Below are 21,765 nucleotides of genomic sequence, written 5' to 3'. Positions count from 1 at the left end.
ACCAGATGCCATGCTCTTAATTTTCTGAATGTTGAGCTTTAGGCCAACCTTTTCACTCTCCTCTTTCACTTTCATCAAGAGGCTTTTTAGTTCCTCTTCACTTTCTGCCATAAGGGTGGTGTCACCTGCATATCTGAGGTTATTGATATTTCTCCCAGCGATCTTGATTCCAGCTTGTGCTTCTTCCAGCCCAGCATTTCCCTGCATAGAAGTTAAATAAGCAGGGAGACAATATACAGCCTTGACGTACTCCTTTTCCTATTTGGAACCAGTCTGTTGTTCCATGTCCAGTTCTAACTATTGCTTCCTGACCTACATATAGGTTTCTCAAGAGGCAGGTCAGGTGGTCTGGTATTCCCATCTCATTCAGAATTTTCCACATCTCTAGTTTAATGTGATACATAGTAGATTAATAAATAAAGAATATCTTCATTAATGAGTGAAGATATTCTCTATTTATGTCTTCTTTTATGTCCCTGATGCCAGTGTATCCTAAACAGCTAGTTTATCTCTGCTCATGGTATGACAAATACAGCGGAGGGTCTCTTCCACCCCCTGGAGTGGAAGCTGAGAGTGCAACTGCTATAGCTCCTCTGTTAAAAACATCCTGGACTCCACAAGGCTGTCTAAAACTTGATCATAAGTACAGGGGGACTAAGAAGACTAAACTTGTAACCACACAGGCTCTTACACTAAACATGAGTGTAGTATCAGTTCTTTATAGCTTATGAGACTATGGCTTCTTGCTGACAAACAGGCATCTTTCCTCAGAAGAAGTTAAGTTTCACTTCCAATAAAATGCTGTTTGGAAATTATGATGGTTAATTTTATGTGTCAATGTAGCTAGACTAGACTGTGGTGCCCAGCTGTTTGGTCAAACACTAGTCTATATGTTGCAAAGATATTCTTAGAGACAATATCAATACTTACAATTAGTTAGCTTTAAGTAGATTATCCTTGATGATGCAGATGGGCCTCATGCAGTCAGCTAAAGCCCATAAGAACCTAAAAAACTGAGATATCCCAGAGAAGAAGGAATTCCATGTCAAAACCTCAGATATCCCAGAGAAGAAGGAAGTCCATGTCAAAGTAGCATAGAAATCCTGCCTGCCAGCCTCCCTGCCTGCCCTACAGATTTTACCTAAGACCGCAACTTCAACTCTTGTCTGAATTTGCAGCCAGCTGGTTTGTCCTACAGACATCAGACTTACCAACCCCCATAATTATGCAAGCCAACTCTTTAAAATTAATCAACCTCTCTCTCTTATATCTATCATTTAATAGATATAGCTATAACTATATACAACTATCTCTATCCTATTGGCTCTGTTTCTTCAGAGAAAACTGACCGATAAGGAAGTTAACGTCCCTCCCTATGATGTGACGTGTGACATATGGAACTCCTGACGGCTCCGGCCATCACTGGCCACTTGCTTTGATATTTCATACTTCCTTACAGATTATGCGTCATCCATGACTTCCAGGAAGCTTAGGCACAAGGCAATTACTTCACAGGGCTTCCCAAGTGGCGTTAGTGGTAAAGAATCCACTTGCCAATGCAGGAGATGGAAGAGATGTGGGTTTGATCCCTGTTAGGAAGATCCTCTGGAGGAGGAAATGGCACCCCACTCCAGTATTCTTGCCTGGGAGATCCCATGGACAAGAAGCGTGGGTTGCAAAGAGTCAGACAGGACTGAGTAACTGAACACATACTGTTAATTCACAATACTTGAAGGAAAGTTGAATACAACGTAAAGAGGAGCTAAACGTCCCCTGCACTGTTGATATTTCTTCTGGTAATATCTGCTACAGTGATGCAGTCTGCATGTGTGTCTTTCTCTTGCCTCATCCCAACCTGGAAACTACGGGGAAACACCACAGTTGCCCTCTGAGATGGCATTCTTACAGCTCTACCCTCTTTAGTCTTGGATCTTCCTCAATTCCTGGAGGAAATTACTTTCATAAAATTCTAATGACATTTGAAAAAAATTTTAAGGCCCCTACTTATATCACTTCTGCCTAATTCTACCTAGACTTTATCTCCCGGGTGTTGCCAATGGCTGGACTTCTAGTTAGAGATAAAATTAAGCTGGGCTTCCTTGGTAGCTCAGCAGTAAAGACTCCACTTGCAATGAAGGAGACACTGGTTGAATTCCTGGGTCCGGAAGATCCCCTGGAAGAGGAAATGGCTACCCACTCCAGTATACTTGCCTGGGAAATTCCACAGACAGAGGAGCCTGACGGGCTACAGTCCATGGGGTCACAAAAGAGTTGGACATGATTTAGTGACTTAACAACAACAGCAAACATAAGCTATGTTGATAAGTGTCACTTGAGATGCAAATACTGGGATAAGAAATAAGCTCTGAAATGGAGAGTTCCAAGCTGTCTAGATTTTTACTACATCTTCCAACCAAATAGCAAATTTTGCGAGAAATGACTACTGGAAAGAATGAGGCACTGCAGATGAAATGTCATTGACCCTAGTCCATTATAGATAGTACCCAAGAGATGTCATTCAAGAAAAAGAGAAAAGAAACTAGGAAGAGAGCAAAGAAAGCACACTCGACAAGAAACTGGTTACAGAAGTCAATGGAAACCGGGGGTTGGAAAGGTGCAGGCAGAAAAAAACTTAGTTTATGATGTGTCCATTAAGTGCTGGAGAGCGTGCAGTGAAATGCTTTCCATCACCTCATTTAATTTCACAAGAGTCTGATGAAGTAGGTGTTAAGATCTTAAGTTCAGAATATTTAAATAACTTCACTCCATATCTTGGATTTTAAGTAACAAGGCCAGAAGAAGAATACAAGTTCATTGAATTCCAAAGTGTATAATTTTCTCATCTATACTTTACTGTAGGAAAAGAGCCCTATTTTTTAAATACAAATCATATTAAGTAATATAAATTTAAAGTTTAGCATGAGGACTTCCCTGGGGGTGCAGCAGATAAGAATCTGCCTGCTAATGCAGGGGACACGGGTTTGATCCCTGGTCCAGGAAGATTCCACATGCCGTGAAGCAACTAAGCTCATGCATCAGAACTACCGAGCCCATGCTCTACAGCCTGCGAGCCAGAACTGTTGAGCCCATGTGCTGCAACTACTGAAGCCTGCGTGTCTAGAGCCTGTGCTCTGCAACGAGAGAAGCCACCACTGCTGAGGTTGTGATGCTAGCATTGGGGAATGTGGCTGCCACTGTCTTTCTGATAAGAAGCCCGAGGACCACAGGGAAGAGTAGCCCCCGCTCTCTGCAACTAGAGAAAGCCCATGTGCAGCAACGAAGACCCAGCACAGCCAAGGCATAAATAAATGAATTACACAAAGCTTAGCATAGTTTGAGGCCATTTCCCTACTGAGAAATATTATACATATTTCTGGAAAGCAAACTGGAGAAAGGTGTTTTTCCCCCTTAGTTATATCAAACAAACGATCTTACAATTACACAAGCAGTTGCCCATTATGGTCTCTCTTGTCTACTTGTCCAAGCCTCACAGTGAAACATGCAGACTTTCTGGAACCACATATTAAAGTCTTGGAAGTTGAGTCAGCCTTTCTTCTTTCTGAGTAACCTAAACTCAGTGCTATTCAGCAGACAAGTGAATTGCAGGAATAAGATCTTTAAAACCCAATGTCTAAAGGTGAATACCTGATACTCATTGCCTTAGTTTCACACTCATGAAAACTGGCTTTGTCCTGATTATTCTCAGGCATGTAGGTGTGTCCTGCCGTGTTGTGCCCTGTATTACAGCCTTTTAAGAAGTAATCAACCCCCAAATTTGGCATCAGTGTAAATTAATGAAATAAGGTTTTTGGGTAAACTAGTCCTGAAGAAAATTCCTAAACAGATATGCTAAAAATGGTGGGTGATTCAGACATGTCTCAAAGAAGCCTAGAGTCCTCATGGTGATTATTTTGAATGCCAGCCTTCACTGGGGGTATTACATGGAGTAGATTTGATAAGGCTGCTAAGGGGTTTGAAGAGCACTGTATGTGGAGTCAAGAAGCATCCATTTGCATCCCAGCACTGCATCCCAGCTTCCTGAAAGGCACCATTTGCATACTTGAGAGCAATGTCAGTCACCTAACCTTTCCGAGCTTCTTTCTTCATGTGTGACGCTGTTGAATAACACCTCCTGAAATTGTGATCATCATGACAATATGAAAGCCCTCAAGACAGTGAAGCACTAGAACAGAATGTGACAACTCATTTATAATTAACCTCCAAGTTTCAGGTCACAATTTGAAACCAAAGCCTTCAGAGTCATATGGAACATCATTGATGGTAATTCCAGCCTCACCCATGTGTATGAGGTCCAATTATTTTTGTGCTCAGTTTGACATCTAACACCACAAGTAGAATATGTTTGTTCAACTTTACAAGCCCCAGAAGAGCAGTGGATACTACTTGCTTTTGAATATTGGAACCTAGATCTCAACAATTACCATGGACTCACTTTATCCTTGTCCAGAGTAAATGAGATCAGAATAAGACTGAATAAACATCCTATAAATCTGGTTCTTTGCAAACCATAACGATATTTCATATAGCCAGAAATAAAATCATACTTATCATGTGTAGGACTCAGTTGGGTGACGAGAAGGACAAGAGTGTCCATTCTGTCTGTGGGCTCAGTGTGTCCCTGCAGATTCCTACTTGAGTCAGGGTTTGGCCATTGATAGAAGGAGAAATGAGAGCCAGGGATTGAACTCCTTCCTAATTCCTAGTTCTTTCTCAGCAGCTACTTTGAGTTTCTGGTTACCAATCCTGTAAATCAGTGGTTCCCAACCTTTTTGGCACCAGGGGCCAGTTTTGTGGAAGATAATGTTTCCATGGACTGGGGAGTGGGATGGTTTCAGGATCATTACATTTATTGTGCACTTCCTTTCTATTAGTATTACATTGTGATATATAAGTAAACAATTATACAACTCATCATAATGCAGAATCAGTGGGAGCCTGGATGTTTTCCTGTAACTGAACGGTTGACTCCAGGGGTGATGGGACTCAGTGGCAGCTGTTCCCCAGTGCTAGCATCACCACCTCAGCTCCACCTCAGATCCTCAGGCATTAGATTCTCATAAGGAGTGAGCAACCTAGATCCCTCTCATGCACAGTTCACAGGAGGGCTTGCACCCCTACCAAAATCTAATGCCACCACTGATCTGACAGGAGGTGAAGCTCAGGTGGGTAATACAAATGATGGGGAGAGCTGTAAATCAGATGAAGCTTTGCCTGTTTGCCAGCCACTCACCTCCTGCTGTGTGATCTGGTTCCTAACAGACCACAGACCTATACTTGTCCACAACTCCCAGGGCTGGGGACCTCTGCTGTAGATCAGAAGCCCATGGACATTAGAATACCATTCCTGGTCTTCCATGGTGGCTTAGTGGTAAGGATTCTTCCTGCTAATGTAGGCGTGATCTCTGGCCCCAAAAGATGACATACTGTGAAGCAATAAAGTCGGTGCAGCCTAACGACTGAGCCTACGTCCTAGAGCCTGGAAGCTGCAACTACTGAAGCCCGTGCACCCGAGAGCCCATGCTCTGAAACAAGAGAAGCCACCGCAATGAGAGCCCTGTGCACCAGAACTAGAGAGTAGCACCCCGACTCGCCACAACTAGAGAAAACCTATGTACAGCAACCAAGACCCAGTGTAGCCACAAATACATAAATAAAATCATTAAAAAAAAAAAAAAGAACACCATTCTTGCTCTGCTGCTGCTGCTAAGTTGCTTCAGTCGTGTCCGACTCCGTGTGACCCCATAGACGGCAGCCCACCAGGCTCCCCCGTCCCTGGGATTCTCTAGGCAAGAACACTGGAGTGGGGTGCCATTTCCTTCTCCAATGCATGAAAGTGAAAAGTGAAAGTGAAGTCGCTCAGTCGTGTCCGACTCTTAGCGACCCCATGGACTGCAGCCTACCAGGCTCCTCCATCCATGGGATTTTCCAGGCAAGAGTACTGGAGTGGGGTGCCATCATCTTCTCCACCATTCTTGCTCTGAGCAGGGCTAAATGGCTGCATTGTCTTGGTCACATTGCCTAACCTCTCTTTGCCTTGGGTTCATCATCTGTAAAGCGGGAGAATCATAGAACCTATTTCTTTCCTACATATAAAGCATTCATAGATGTGTTTATATATATATAGTTATATACACATGCATTGTTTAAAAGCACAGATTCTAAAGTTAGACTGTCTGGGTTCAAATCCCAGCTCCAACACTTATTTGCACTCATGATCTTTTAAAAATCAGGCGGTAACAGTACCAACTCCATAGAGTTATTGTGAGGATTAAATGTACTAATACACATATAGTTCTATCAACAGGGCTGGCACATAGTAAGTACTATATAAATGCCATCATATTATTACTTATTTCCCAGAAAAGCTTCAAAACTGTCTATAAGGATACAAAAATGAAAATTAAAAAATTTCCAAATTGTTTTTTGTTTCTCTGGTTCTCATGATGTTGTGATTTTCTCTACTGTCTCAACCTGATATTTCGGCAGTGTTCCTCATAGAACATTTTCACTCTCATTTTTAAAATTAGTTATTGGCATATCTTTTACCAGTTATTTATTGAGATCATTTTATCCCCTGCTTCCTTAAGCTTAATGATATTTAATCTCTCTGAATCTCATTCTTTCCTCTCCCTGTATACAAAAAAATCAATGATTTTTAAAGCCTGCGTACAGATAAGATTCACTTGTATTGGGAAGATGATGAATGAGCTAAACATTTGTTTGGGACAATTTCTGATTCTGTCTCTTCCCCTCTTGCCTCACAGCATTCATTTTCATGTTTTTTTGCCATACATTTATTCATTCAGTATTTATTGAGTAGACTTGTCAATCTTGAAAGGCAGTAGAAAATTCTGATTCTGACACCTGAATGGTGCTTTACAGCTTACAGATCGTTTTCACATATATTACATTTATTCAGTCCTCAGAGGCACTCACTTCATTTCACCCCAGTTCTTCCTCCCTTTTTAACTTTACATTTCTCTTAATCTTCTTCATTCTTTTCTCAACTCTTTGGTGTCCAGAATATTTACTGTGTGCACTGGGGGTGGGAAGCTGGTTGGAAGAAAAGGCAATAAGTGGGGAAGAGATACAAATCAGATGAGAAAGTAGGTACAAGGATGTAGCCAATACCCTACATCTCAGGATGAAAGGACAGAGCTCCGTCTCTTATATAGAAAAGTACAGTCACTTGAGAAGAAACAATCACCATTAATGCATCCATCACTAGAAACTGGATTGAGACGAGATGCAGAGCTAGTGGCTTCCCAAATCTACCCTTGAAAAGTGAAAGTGTTAGTTGCTCAGTCATGTCCGATTCTTTGCAACCCCACGGACTGTATAGCCCATCAGGCTCCTCTGTCCATGGAATTCTCCAGGCAAGAATACTGAAATGGGTACGCATTCCCTTCTCCAGGGGATCTTCCCCAAACCCAGGGATCGAACCCAGGTCTCCTGCATTGCAGGCAGATTCTCTACCGTCTGAACTTTCTTTACCCTCTGACAATTAAGCATATTTAATCTACTGAAGAGCCTAAAGAGTTATGGCCCTCCCCTCCTCTGTAAACACCCAGCCCATTAAGTCCCAGCATTAAAGTTCCCTATTTTATTTCCTCTTGAATTTCATGACACCAACCAGTAGACAGGAAACAGAACATTACAAAATTAACCAGAAAATTATTTCTTCAGTCTGGTATCACCCATTTCATTCATTATTATTCCTCTCATGCACAACCGAGACTTCTGTAAGGAAATCCCAATGACTTTGTGCAGTGGGCCAGCGTTTGACAGATGAATGTGTGAAGTGATGGAGAACGAAGATGTCTGGGCATATCCAGTATCGCTCACATGTGAGCTTGTCCTGTCTCTTCAAGAGTACTCTGGCGATCACAGGATACATGAAGATGATACGGCAGACAAGCTTCCACTGCGAGACATATCAAGCTCATTGCTAACCCAGACTCCTTTCCCTTGCTCTGCCCTCTGCCTGAAATGCCCTTCCTTCAGAACTTCCCATGGCTGTCTCTCTTATTATTCTGCTCAAATGCCGCTCTCCTGGAGAGACTCCCAGCCAGTCTGTATACAGTGTTGTTGTTGTTGTTCAGTCGCTCAGTCATGTCCCACTCTTCGTGACCACACGGACTGCAGCACGCCTGTCTTCCCTGTCCTTCACTAACTCCAGAGTTTGCTCAAATCCATGTCCATGGAGTCGGTCATGTCATCCAACCATCTCATCCTTTGTTGCCCCCTTCTCCTCCTTCCCTCAATCTTTCCCAGCATCAGGGGCTTTTCCAATGAGTTGGCTCTTCACAGATACATATGTATATTCTCATCTACTGTAGTATCCCAGAACTTATTTCACCAACCAGTCCCTCTCATTTCACATTTTTATTTTCTTCATGGCATTTATTGCTACCTGAAGTAGATATACTCATCTATTTACTTATTATCTGTCTCCCTCACAGGTCTGTAAGCCCCCAGAGAGCAGAAATTTTTTTTTTTTTTAAAAACGTGTTGTCTGGAACATAGTAGCAGACCTTTAATAAAGATTGGTGGAATAAACAAGTGAGAAACACTTAGTTATCCAATGTCTATTATATGCCAGTTCTGTTCCAGGCACTGGGGATGTGGTGTTGAATCAAGCAAATCCCAATTTTTAATCTCTTGGACTTTATATTCTAATGTGGGGAAACAAACAGCAAACAAATAAAGCAGGGTACATGATTCTGCCTGGGTGGGGTTGTGCCACTTAAGTGGGGTGATCAAAGGAAGGTCTTGCTGCAGAGACCTGGAGAAGATGAGAAGGGAGACACCTGAACAAGATGAGGAAGATAAGAAGGGAAAAAGAGCAGGAAGTGCAAAGGCCCTGAGCCAACAGTAGGGGGAGTAGAGGGTAATCTGGTTAAAGCAAGCGGGAAGTGTAGCCCCTCCTGTGTGCTAAGTTGCTTCAGTGGTATCCAACTCTTTGTGACCCCATGGACTGCAGCCCACCAGGCTCCTCAGTCCATGGAATTTTCCAGGCAAGAATACTAGAGTGGGTTACCATTTCCTATTTCAACCTGGGTCTCCTGCATTGCAGGCAGATTCTTTACCATCTGAGCCACCAAGTTAAAGCAAGAGTTCATGGGAAAATGGCAAGGGCTCTGAGAGGGTTGCCCAGGTGGCGCTAGAGGTAAAGAACCCAACTGCCAAAGCAGGAGACTTAAGAGACCCGGGCTGTATCCCTGGGTCTAAAGATTCCTGGAGGAGGGCATGGCAACCCACTCCAGTATTCTTGCCTGGAGAATCCCATGGACAGAGGAGCCTGGCGGGCTACAGCTCATGGGGTCACAAAGAGTCGGACATTACTAAAGCTTAGCACGCATGCTGGTCTGAGAGGTCCTAGTGGGGCAGCTTCGATTTAGTACAGTATTGTAAGCAATAAAAGGACTTTGGTTCTTGCTCTTTGGTGAGATGAGAAGCCAGTGAGGGGCTCTGGACAGTGACATGATCTGACTTAGTTAAATAGATCCCTCTTGGTTCTGGTGATAGAAGACTGTAGGAGGCAAAGGTGGAAGCAGTTAGGAGTCCAGTGGGTGACTTGGTCCCAGGTGGTAGCTGGGAATTGGTGAAACATTAACAGCCTGGAAGAATTCTGAGGGCAGAACCGACAGGATTTGCTGATAAGATGATGAACAAAGAAATGATACAAAAATATGTACAGAATTGATACAAAGGCTTTTCTTGGATTTACAAAAAAGAGACTGGTTTCTTTCGGGGTTTGACACTGATTTAACAAAGAGCACAGCCCTAGAAAATCAGCACTGGAACTTGGAACTTCTGTGTCAGCTATTATTTATACCCAAGAACAAACAAAAAGAGAGTGGTCAAATATATTCAGTATCAGAATCTGTCCTTGCAATTAAGTGAGCTGATTTGGGGCTTGATCTTATTTCAGCACACTGATATGAATGAGATAATTGTTCAGCAGACAAACATTTCAAAGTAAAAATGACACTTATCCGTGAGGAGACTGTAAAGCTCAGTGGGTAGTTACACAAAAGGGGAAACATTATAATCAAGAACAAAGATCTTGCCTGATTTATACCGATTGACAGTCTGTGCTTCACACTGATCTGATAAACTGCTCAGACTTCTAACTCTGGCCTACCCAGCTACACTGAAAGCTCTTGGGAGCATATTCAACCTTGCATTCTTCTACCGGGGGCAGCCAAACAGCTGGCGCACAGCAAATATCCGCGCACAACAAATATCCACTGATTTCATGATTTGCCAGCAAAGGTCTATATAGCAAAGCTATGGTTTTCCCAGTGGTCATGTATGGATGTGAGAGCTGGACCATAAAGAAGGCTGAGCGCCGAAGAACTGATGCTTTCAAACTGTGGTGTTGGAGAAGACTCTTGAGAGTCCCTTGGACTGCAAGGAGATCAAACCAATCTATCCTAAAAGAAATCAACCCTGAATATTCATGGGAAGGACATGCTGAAGTGGAAGCTCTCATACTTTGGCCATCTGATGCAGAGCCAGCTCATTGGAAAAGACCCTGATGCTGGGAAAGATTGAAGGCAGGAGAAGAAGGGGAGGACAGAGGATGAGATGGTTAGATAGTATTACAACACAATGGACATAAGTTTGAGCAAACTCTGGGAGATAGTGAAGGACAGAGGAGCCTGGCAGTGCCACAGTCCATGACGCCGCCAAGAACCTGACATCACCTAGCCACTGAACAACAAAAAGAACACCTCCTTCACTAGCCTCTCTTCTGTCCTTTTTCTGCAGTGGTCAGGAGCACTTTATCTGCTAAAGTCAGATATCTGATAATCACTCAGAAATGTGAAATTTCATGTTGTGTTGGGCCTTAGGGTACATGGAAGGAGCCAACCGAAGCCCACTTGCCTGAGAAGTCAGGGAAGGCTTCCCGGAGGAGACTTGTGTGCTGCATTGTGAAGTGGGTAGGAGTTACAAGACCAAATGAGGTTTAGAGAAGGCCTTCAAATGCACAAGGACCTTGAGACTAGAGGGAACTCGGAAAGGGCTGCAGGGAATGACCCGGGCCTACGGGAGAGCAGGGGCGCAAGGACCTCTGCGAGAATAAAGACGCAGGGTTTGAAATTTGATGGACAGGGAGGCCTGTCGTGCTGAGATTCATGGGGTCGCAGAGTCGGACACGACTGAGCGACTGAACTGAACTGAACCGAATTTGAAAGGTAGGTTTTCTAAATTCAGTTAGATCTTCAAACTCTCCGAGTGCATAGAGCCATTCACCCGGGGCTGAGAGGGCTCCGGAGACGGGGCTTTCCCTTAGGCCTCACCTTGTACGCCTTTTCAACCTGGCCTCGAAGGGCAGGGTAAGCGGGGAGGAGACCGCGACGGCCACTCAGAAGGGAACTTGCCCCGAAGTCCCCCTCTGCCATTTCAGCCCGTTTCCTCCAGTTCTGAGGTCTCCTAACTAATGAGTTTGCCTTTTGGCCCGGAAAACAAATTACGGGAGAGCAGGATACCGAGGTTAGCTTTTTGTTTCCAGGATTTTTTTCGAGGCTACTCGTACACGCGAACAAAATCTAGCTGCCTAAGGGCTGGGGGCGGCCCCACCACCACTCCAGATTTTTTGGTTTCTCTCTAGAACTTTCAGCGACGCGACGACCGGTGTGTTTATGGCGCCACAGTCCCAGTGTTTCAAGCGGCTTGTTTCCGGGGGAGAGGGGTGGCCAAGGCACTCCCACTCCTCGGGTTGGGGGAACTGGAAAGTTTACATGCTTCTTCCGCAGTCCCCGGGTGCAGTTAGGAGAGGAGCCGGCGCACCGGACTGTCCCTCCAAAGAAGGCTCCTCTTCCCCAGGAGCCGGATCCAGGACCTTCCACTCTGGAGGAGGAAGAAAGTTGGGCGGGAGCGGGAAGGCGTTAGAGTGCGGGGCGACGGGGCAGTAGGGAAGTCGGGGCCCCCGGGCTGCGCGCGAGCCGGGGTGGAGCCAGCCGCCGGCCGCGGCGTCAGCGTTTAAGATGCAAATCGATTCCCCGCTCCACCAGCCCCTCCCGCCGGGGGAGCGAGGCTCCGCCGCTCCGCAGCCGCCCCCGCCTCCTGCGCGCCGCGGCGCCCGGGCGGGCGGCTCTACTTAAGCAGCGCGCCGGCTTCCACCCGGCACTCCCCTGGAGCGCGCGGGCGAGGCGGGCGGAGCGCAGCTGGGCTCGCGGGGGCGCACAGCGGCGCGCTCGCATCGTGCGCTCGGCTCCGCGCGGCTCTCGGCGGCAGCCAGGGCGCAGGGCTGAGCGAGTGTCCGAGAAAGGCGGCGGCGGCGGCCCCGGTCACCTCTTGGCCATGGCTCTGGCCGACAGCACTCGTGGATTACCCAACGGGGGTGGCGGCGGCGGCAGCGGCTCCTCGTCGTCCTCGGCGGAGCCGCCACTCTTCCCCGACATCGTGGAGCTGAACGTGGGGGGCCAGGTGTATGTGACCCGGCGCTGCACGGTGGTGTCGGTGCCCGACTCGCTGCTCTGGCGCATGTTCACGCAGCAGCAGCCGCAAGAGCTAGCCCGGGACAGCAAAGGCCGCTTCTTTCTGGACCGAGACGGCTTCCTCTTCCGCTACATCTTGGATTACCTGCGGGACTTGCAGCTCGTGCTGCCTGACTACTTCCCCGAGCGCAGCCGGCTGCAGCGCGAGGCAGAGTACTTCGAGCTGCCCGAGCTCGTGCGCCGCCTCGGGGCGCCCCAGCAGCCCGGCCCCGGACCGCCGCCGCCGCACTCCCGGCGCGGGGTGCAGAAGGAGGGCTCGCTAGGCGACGATCTGCTGCCGCTCGGCTCCGCCGAGTCGGAGCAGCAGGAGGGCGCCTCGGCCGGGGCGCCGTCGCCCACGCTGGAGCTTGCTAGCCGCAGCCCGTCCGGGGGCGCGGCGGGCCCGCTGCTTACGCCGTCCCAGTCGTTGGACGGCAGCCGGCGCTCGGGCTACATCACCATCGGCTACCGCGGCTCCTACACGATCGGGCGGGATGCGCAGGCAGACGCCAAGTTCCGGCGAGTGGCGCGCATCACCGTGTGCGGCAAGACGTCGCTGGCCAAGGAGGTGTTCGGGGACACCCTGAACGAGAGCCGGGACCCCGACCGGCCCCCGGAGCGCTACACCTCGCGCTATTACCTCAAGTTCAACTTCCTGGAGCAGGCCTTCGACAAGCTGTCCGAGTCGGGCTTCCACATGGTGGCGTGCAGTTCCACGGGCACCTGCGCCTTCGCCGGCAGCACCGACCAGAGCGAGGACAAGATCTGGACTAGCTACACCGAGTACGTCTTCTGCAGGGAGTGAGCTCCCCGCTCCCCCTGGCGACTCCAGCGCGCCTGTTCCCTCCTCTTCTTTTTGCCCTGGAGGGGACTCTAGATTCCCCCTCCGACCCACCACGTTCTCGCGTTCCCCCCGTTCCCCACCTCCCGTAGACCCACTGCCCCCTCACTTTACAGGCTGCAGCCGCAGATCCTATCGGCTTCTTCGTCTTCTCCGGACCCCACTGAAAGAGAGCCCAGACGTACCCCTCCACCCCATGTTTCCTCTGTCCCCGGCCCCAAACCAACCCTCCCCTCGAGTTGTCCTTCAGTCTGGATCTAGTGGGGGGTGGGGCAGTGTGGCCACAAAGCCACAGAGTAGCCGGGAATGACTGAATTGTTCGACCCTGATTGGACCCTGTCCACTTGTGTAGAAGATTCCTTGAAGTCTTCTCAAAGCCCTGATGACTCACTCGCGGTTTAAGAGACTTGGTAGCACTCTGGGAATAGTTTAGTTTCGAAAGGTCATTCATTACGCAGTCTTTTGACCTTTAAAGGTAGAGTTTTAGAAGTCTGAACGGAGGACTCCGGAGCCGAGCCGTAATGAGTTCAGTGCGGAGGTAGTTCAGTGACTACACGTGAAGAAAGTTCGGAACGGTTACAGGTAGAAGTAGAAGAATCTCGTGCTGGCTCTACCGAGGAGCCTCTGGTTTCCGTGCCGATTTAAAGATCTTCGCCTGTGGCTTAAACTTGCAGGAAGTTCCCCTCCTGCCTGAGGAGGCACCCTTTCTCCTGGGCTCAGCGCCCGAAGCCCTTGGTTTTCGAGGGTTTTCGACGGCTTGACATGGCAGCCTTTATTGGCAAGACGGGGAAAGAGAGCATGACAGCCCAGGTCACCAAGCACTGCTGTGACTGTAAACGGAGCTGGGTGGTAACGCACGTCGTGGGTGTTAGGAAAGCCCGTATTCTTGCAGTGAATGGCAGTAGTACCTTAGTTCTTAAGACTTAGGGGGTAGGGTGGGGAGGGAGGAAGGAGAAGGGTAAGAAGGGTGGGAAATGGGGGGAGCAGATATACTCATTTATTGTTGACAGTTGGAAGTTTGTACCATCCGTCTGAGTATATGCACATTTACAAAATAGCAGGCAAGAAACAAGCAGAGCGTTTTGTAAAGATCAATCACAGATCTCCTCTTACCTGGCAGTTGATTGAACTAACTGTTTTGAGTCCTAAACTTAGAAGTTACTGATACTTATATAACCTAACCAAAGAGTTACCCAGTAGGGTTTTAGTTTTTGAACTTTTATTTTCTTGTTGATTATAAGTCCTGATTTTAAAATCTGTTACCTTGAGCAAAATACGTTTGAGTTACTTAGATTTAGTTTTCTTATTAAAAAAATCTTTATTTTCTCCAAGCCCAGCCAATGTTGACTTCTGGGCAAACCTGAAAATGCCCTTTTGATGCAGGTGGTTTGAAGTGAAGGTGAGTCTTTCCAAATGACAGAGCTTCAGAGAAGCAGAAATGCTGAGGGCTGCCATCTGTAGATAACTGGAAAGTGGGAATATTTTTAAATGAAGGCAAATAAGTACTTCAAAGTGAGCTAGCTGAGCAATAAAATGGTGTCCCAGGTAAATGCAGCTGAAGCAGAAGGAGACCTGGTTGCCTTATACCTTTACTCTACCATGGAATAAATCCCCACTGTATATCCTATCTACACTGTAAGTGAAGGGAAATGAATCCTTGTCTTTCATGCTATGAGGCTCCTTTGGATATTCTGTGATTAAGGAGAAGCCTTTCCTTTTTCATTTGTTTCAGCATCATTCTCTGAAGTATGTTTTTAAAAAATTTTGTAAGAGTCTTTTCAGTGTTGAAATTAGCGCTATTTTTTTCTTCTTTTTAAAAATGAATCTTGTACTATATCTTCCTATATGTCCATAACAGATGTTAAGAATTGAAACAGTTTTATTCTTAGCCTCATGTGATCCAATCTGTATATACCATATATAAACATTTTACACGAATCATTTAGTTTTTTAATTCATTTACTAAATGCTATAAACTTTCCTGTATTTACCCTAGTAACTTGCATCAGATGGTGTATATACTAAAGCAACATGCTTTGATGAGTTTCTTATATCCTTGTCTATGGGGAAATTGGGTTAGGAAAAAAATGCATAATTATAAAGCTGAATTTGCTCCATTCTTTTTGCTTAGCTATTAGTTGTATTCTAATATGTTGATTAACTGTCTTTGTAAACCAAGGTACCTGCATTTTTGATCCACTAATTCTTTTCTTTTTTTATTGAGGGAGAGAAGGACTTGAGGTCTTTCACTGGAGGTTCATTTTTAGAAAAGTACAGTTAGCTTTATATACAAAGACTGTAATTTTAAAGGAAGCAGAAACAAATTCAGAAAGTCATATTTGCTGGTGTTGAGTATGTTCTCGGACTAGGTAATGCATTAGAACATACCCCTGTTTCAAACCTGAAATGATTTAGGAATGTCACCTGCTGGCCAAAAGTGAGTATCACAGAGATTTCTGTACCCCATGTGCTCTTCTGTATTGTGCAACACAAAGCAGGTAACTGAGAACATCTTGCGGACAGATGAAAGCCACTGACATATGGCAAGACTCTGAGCTTCTGATTTTCCTTGTTAAGTCTGCTCAACTCCAGGAGTCATGGGAAACTGGTCGAGTTTTGTCTCTGCCACTCAAGTCTAAAAAGTTTTATCTTGTAAAACTTTGAGTTGACTGTTCCACTGCTTGGCAAAATTTTCTCCTTCCAGACATCCCTGGTGGCCTGCAGGTCTCCCCTCCTTCTTTCATTAGCTGAAAAACTGGGAATTGAACTGTTAGAGACAGTAAACTGACCTCTTTTCGTATGATAACTGTCCTCTCTAAAGTTGGAAGTTGATATGTGAAAAATTTTATCTTCAACCCAAAGTAAAGGCTGGGTAGGAAACTCATGTTTCCCTTGGGTGGACACTGAAACTGAGGTAAGATGACTTGGCCACTGCCCTTTTGGGTCCCTTATTCACCATGTGCTTTGAGCCATGGAAGGAGCCTTACTGGCCTACATCACGGGCTGGGAGTGTTGATTGTCATCTGTAGGTTGGATGAGATTCTGAGGGTATGTGTGAGTAAGCCCTCCAAAGACAGTCAGGAACTTGGAAGAGTGTCATAAATTATTCAGAAATTAAACTGCATTCATCTGACTCAGTGCAGTATGTATTTACATATGTAATGGCTCAACTACCATTTGGTCCAAAAATATTACTGAGATTTTAATAACAAATTTAACTTTTTGAAAAAGAATAGTTGACAGTGGTGGTTAGAAAAACAGGTACCATGTCCAATGCTTTTGCACCAAGAGTTTGACAAATTGTCTGTTTTTTAACACATGTAGAACTATGATCCATGCTCATTTTAATGTTTCAGATTATGTGTTTTGGAAAATACTCCTTGAATGTGTGAAACTTAAAATTTTTTTCCCTTTCCAGATGATTTTTATTCTTGTATTTTATTTGGTTTTGGTGTTGATAGCAAAGTCATTTGTATTAATACTAGCCCAAATTGTCTTCTCTTTCAAACCAGATCCGTATATATATGTATGGCCTGTTGCTTCTCTGGGGAAATGCATAATCTGAATTCTCAGACAAAATGGGCAACTGGCAGTGCTCATGACACATTTCCATTTTTATTCGTTTTTTCCTTGTAATGTTATTACATTAAAGCCATGTAAGTTGAAGCTTTGATAATTTTTTACTTTTCAAATTATGGTAAATTCTAATCTAATAGCCAAAAAACAGTTTTATACTCCACATGGAAAATGCTAAATGATAGTGCAGGTATTTAGAAAAGTATTGACTGGGGTTGAATTCCCTAAGAATTTCTTTTATAGTCTAAATCATAAGTACTTTACTCAGTTGACTTAAAATTTTTATTGTAAACTGAATGTTTTTATTCTAAACCTACCAGAGTAAATTCTTTGGATTTTTTTTTCTTCTGTTTTTCCTTATTATAACTCATTTAAAAACTGAATTAGTTTTCTTAGATGACCTAAATCTCTCTCTTGAGAAATAAAATATTCTTCTGTTTCCAGTGGCTATGGTACCTAAAATAAGCCTTCCTAAAGCCAGAAACATGCTATGTTGAAGTTAACTTTTCTTCGTCACAATTTTGGACAATAAACATCTAAAAGGATTAATGTTTGAAGATTAATATTCTCTACTGGGACCCTTGAAACTTTGATGGAAGAAATTCAACCAGAATATTTATATTACAGTATAATCTCGTGTGGTAGGAAGCTGAACTAGTTGATCAAGAATTCTTGTCACCTTAGACATTTTGTGATTTTTTTCCCCCAAGTTTTAAAAAATTTAAACGTGTTTTGAGGTATGTGGACATAATTGTAATGTAAGCTATTATACAACTGTCTTTGTGACTTCATAGGCAGGTGAATTTTGCTATTACTATTGAATACAAATGACAATTCATTTATGATCACTCAAACAGCATATGTGACATTTAATGACAAAGGTTAAAAATATCCATTATGTATGTTAATTTTGAAGTTATAAATAATGTGTTGTTTAAGTTTTTCTGGGCATCTGAAAAACTCTTATCTGGGAGATGATGTAAGATTCCCACAGAGTTACCTGGGCTTATAAAATTGTTGAACATGTTAAATGCTCAGTGATATGGATCACTTAGCCATTTCCTCAGTGATTGAAGGAGAAAGGGGGAAAAAAAATCATCATACAACTACCAGACTTTCTAACAAAACAGAAAGCCAAGGAAAAAACAATCGTTCTATATTTTAAAAACCGACGAAGTTCTTTTCAGACATGCCCAAACTTAAAGTGAGAATTTCTTCAACCATCTAAATGCTCTAGAAATTTTGTTCTCTCTGTTCACAACCAGTTGTATAACAGAAATACTCGATGCTGTTTTCCTCCCTGTGTGTGAAGTAATGAATCATTGATTATGTGACTTGTTATGTATTCTATTAAACACTAAAGAATAAAACATCTACTCCTTTAATTATTCCTCTTGGCTCCAAGGTATGGACTGGCTCACACACTGGTCTAATTTCATTTAAGGGGCACTCTGAATACAGCATGTGTGCATGCTGTCACTTCAGTCATGTCTGACTCTTTGCAACCCTATGGACTGCAGCCTGCCAAGCTCCTCTGTCCATGGGATTCTTCAGGCAAGAATACCGGTTAGTTCCTGTTAGTGGTTCAGTCGTGGCCTACTCTTTGAGACCCCATGAACTGTAGCCAGGCTGTTGTGTCCATGAAATTCTCTAGGCAAGGATATTGGAGTGGGTTGTGATTTCCTTCTCCAGGGAATCTTCCCGACCCAGGGATGAAACCTCGGTCTCACGTATTGCAAGCAGATGCTTTACCATCTGAGCCACCAGGGAAGCCCCAGGAATACTGGAGTGGGTTGCTAACCCCTCCTCCAGGGAATCTTTCCGACCTAGGGATCGAACCTGAGTCCCTTGCGTCTCCTATATTGCAAGAGGATTCTTTACCTCTGAGTCACCAGGGAAGCCCCTTAAAAACTGGTAATGCTTCCTAAATTATTGTTAATACCATTAGAAGGGCTCCTCCTCGGAAATTAGCCAGCTGGGCCAGGAGAGAATGGGCCTTTTCCCCAGAGTTTTTTGTCAAGAACCCCCGTTGTCAGGGTGGTTTGGTCCTTAGTGTGGAGGTAAAGCCCTTCACAAACATTTCCTTTGACCACAGTCTTGGCAACACATGTGAATTATTTTGAACAGAGGATGGGGTTGTAGATAGAGATGACCTCTTCAAGTTTATAGGAAAAGGAAAAAGAAGCTGTGAGATAGGCCTTAATTAAAAGTATAATGCATGAAGATAAAAATCTAAAGAATGTGGGAAGAGGCTCTGCATTTTTTAAAAAATTTTATTTGCTGTTCTTAGTCAACCAGTTGTGTCTGACTCTATATGACTCCCATGTACTGTAGCCTGCCAGACTCCTCTGTCCATGGGGATTCTCCAGGCAAGAACACTAGAGTGGGTTGCCATGCCCTCCCTCTAGGGGATCTTCCCAACCCAGGGATCAAACCCAGGTCTTCCTCATTGCAGGTGGATTCTTTACCGTCTGAGCCACCTGGGAAGTCTGTTTATTTTATTGTCTTAGTATAATTGCTTTACAACGTTGTATTAGTTTCTGTTGTACAACAAAGTGAATCATCTGTATGAACAAATATATCTGCATTTTGGATATAGGGGCTCTTTCTTGAATCATCCCTGGTCACTGATGTCCCACCGTTCTTGATTGAAAACACAGTGCCCCCGGGTTGAGAAACCACAGACGCTGAAGCTGGCCACACCAGTCCTGTGTTGCTGGGCTGTGACACAGGAAGCTGTGCATTGGGCGGAGGAGCAAGGCCGCCTTTGGCCTTCCTCTTTGCTTTTGCCTGTACTTCCTCTAGATAGCTTTTGTTTTAGTTTCCAAAAAATATAGGGTGAAAAATTTAAGCAGCATAAGAGTGTATATCATAAAAAGTAGATGTCCACCCTTCAGTAACCCCTAGTTTTTTCCAGGGGTGAAAGTGAAAGTGAAGTCGTTCAGTCGTGTCTGACACTTTGTGACCCCATGGACTATAGCCTACCAGGCTCCTCCATCCATGGGATTTTCCAGGCAAGAGTACTGGAGTGGGTTGCCATTTCCTTCCCAGGGGTACAGTTCAGTTCAGTTCAGTCGCTCAGTTGTGCCTGACTCTTTGCGACCCTATGAATCACAGCACGCCAGGCCTTGCTGTCCATCATCAACTCCAGGAGTTCATTCAAACTCACGTCCATTGAGTCAGTGATGCCATCCAGCCATCTCATCCTCTGTCGTCCCCTTCTCCTCCTGCCCCCAATCCCTCCCAGCATCAGAGTCTTTTCCAATGAGTCAACTCTTTGCATGAGGTGGCCAAAGTACTGGAGTTTCAGCTTTAGCAGCATTCCTTCCAAAGAACACCCAGGGCTGATCTCCTTCCCAGGGGTAATCATTGGTAAATCTTTATAGAAATATTCCATATATTGAACAAATGAATGAATATAGGAATGAATGAATACATAAATAATTCCTCTCTCTTTTTTGTGTGTTCAGTAGGGTTTATATCCATTCCTTGCCTTGCTTTCTTCTTTTAACCACTGACCCTGGAGCTCTTGAAATGCATGCTTGGACACGTAGCAGTGATTTACCTCATCTTATTTGATGGCGTCATAACATTCTGAGTGATCTGCCATTGTCTAGATGTGGTGTCATTTATTTTGCCAGTCTTTTTTTGATGGGCATTTAAGTTTTTTATTCTGCTTCGAAAAGTGCTCTATTGAATATCTTTTTACATATATGCAAATATATCTGAGTCTTTTTTGTATGAAGTGATGTCAAGAGAGAAAGCACCTGGAGATGCTTTTTTCTTCTTTAAGTGCTATGGAAATAATAGGTTTCATTGGAAATTCTAAAGGGAATGAGGATGGTGGTAGTGTGAAATAACTACAGAGTCATTAGATAACAGTGTGAAGTTTTATGTACCATTCACATTGAGGACAAGCCCCCCTTGCAAGAAAAAAAAAGAAACCAAAAACCCAAACCCCACACACACCTTTGTTTTTTTCAACTTATGAAAGTCCTCCGCCCTCAGTTTTTATTCTAGTTTTTTTTCATTACTTATGGCTGATGCTTGGTTTTTAAGAATATAGTACGTTAGAGGAACTATAATGTTTCCCATACTTCTTAATGAGGCACCTCTTGGGGGAGTTGGAAAAGGATGGGAAACTGTAAAATAAATATGGAGCACCTTCCTGGAATACTAGTTGGACTAATTGAGGTGTAGATATATGAATTAAGGAATTAAGTAATTTACCTGGTAACTGATTTACAAAGACTGATTTCCATTTAATGGAAAGAATGGTAAGTTTACGTGAATTTAAAAGACAAATTCCTAACCTTTAAAGATACCCTGAAGTTGTAGAATTCCAGGGAGGTCTTCACCTTCCTATGTCGATGAGAACTTGGTGGTGGTGGTGGTGGTGGTGCGGTTGAGAACTGTTGGTATCTGTTGGGCTAGTGTTTTGATGGCTAGGTTAGGGGAGATGTTAGTCTCTCAAGCTCTTTGCTCTGCTCACAAAGTAAGTTTCAAGGTCAGTGCTGTTCTGAAGCCAAAAAGCACCTCTGCTTCCACTTACAGGTAGGGTGCTCTCTGGGGCTAAGTAAAAGAGAGGCATAGAGGGTTACTTTTGGTCCTTAACTCTTAACTTGGCTTCTGTAAGATTTCTCTGTGGGCAGTTGTTCACTAGTCATTCAAAATCTCATGAGTACCTACTGTATGCTGGGTTGTGCCTGTCTCAGAGACACACGAGTAAGTAAGTGCTGAGCATTAGTAAGGGAGCTGTTGAATAATGACAACGTAACTTTGAAGTGTGGTGCTGGGATAGCCTGAGTAATTATAGGAGTGAGAAAGGGAGATATCTAA

At 44.5% G+C, this 21,765-nt stretch overlaps 1 protein-coding gene across 1 annotated transcript; it reads left to right on the top strand.

Moving 5' to 3' along the window:
- Positions 1-12,151: 12,151 nt before the first annotated feature.
- On the top strand, positions 12,152-18,316 carry KCTD12 (potassium channel tetramerization domain containing 12). The gene has a single exon (XM_061435126.1). It carries the CDS (start codon positions 12,334-12,336, stop codon positions 13,312-13,314), a length of 981 nt encoding a protein of 326 aa, XP_061291110.1. The 5' UTR covers positions 12,152-12,333; the 3' UTR covers positions 13,315-18,316.
- Positions 18,317-21,765: the final 3,449 nt, after the last annotated feature.

Source organism: Bos javanicus, chromosome 12 (assembly GCF_032452875.1).
Source record: "Bos javanicus breed banteng chromosome 12, ARS-OSU_banteng_1.0, whole genome shotgun sequence".
Taxonomy (NCBI): Eukaryota; Metazoa; Chordata; class Mammalia; order Artiodactyla; family Bovidae; genus Bos; species Bos javanicus.
This window is presented reverse-complemented; position numbering and strand designations above follow the sequence as displayed.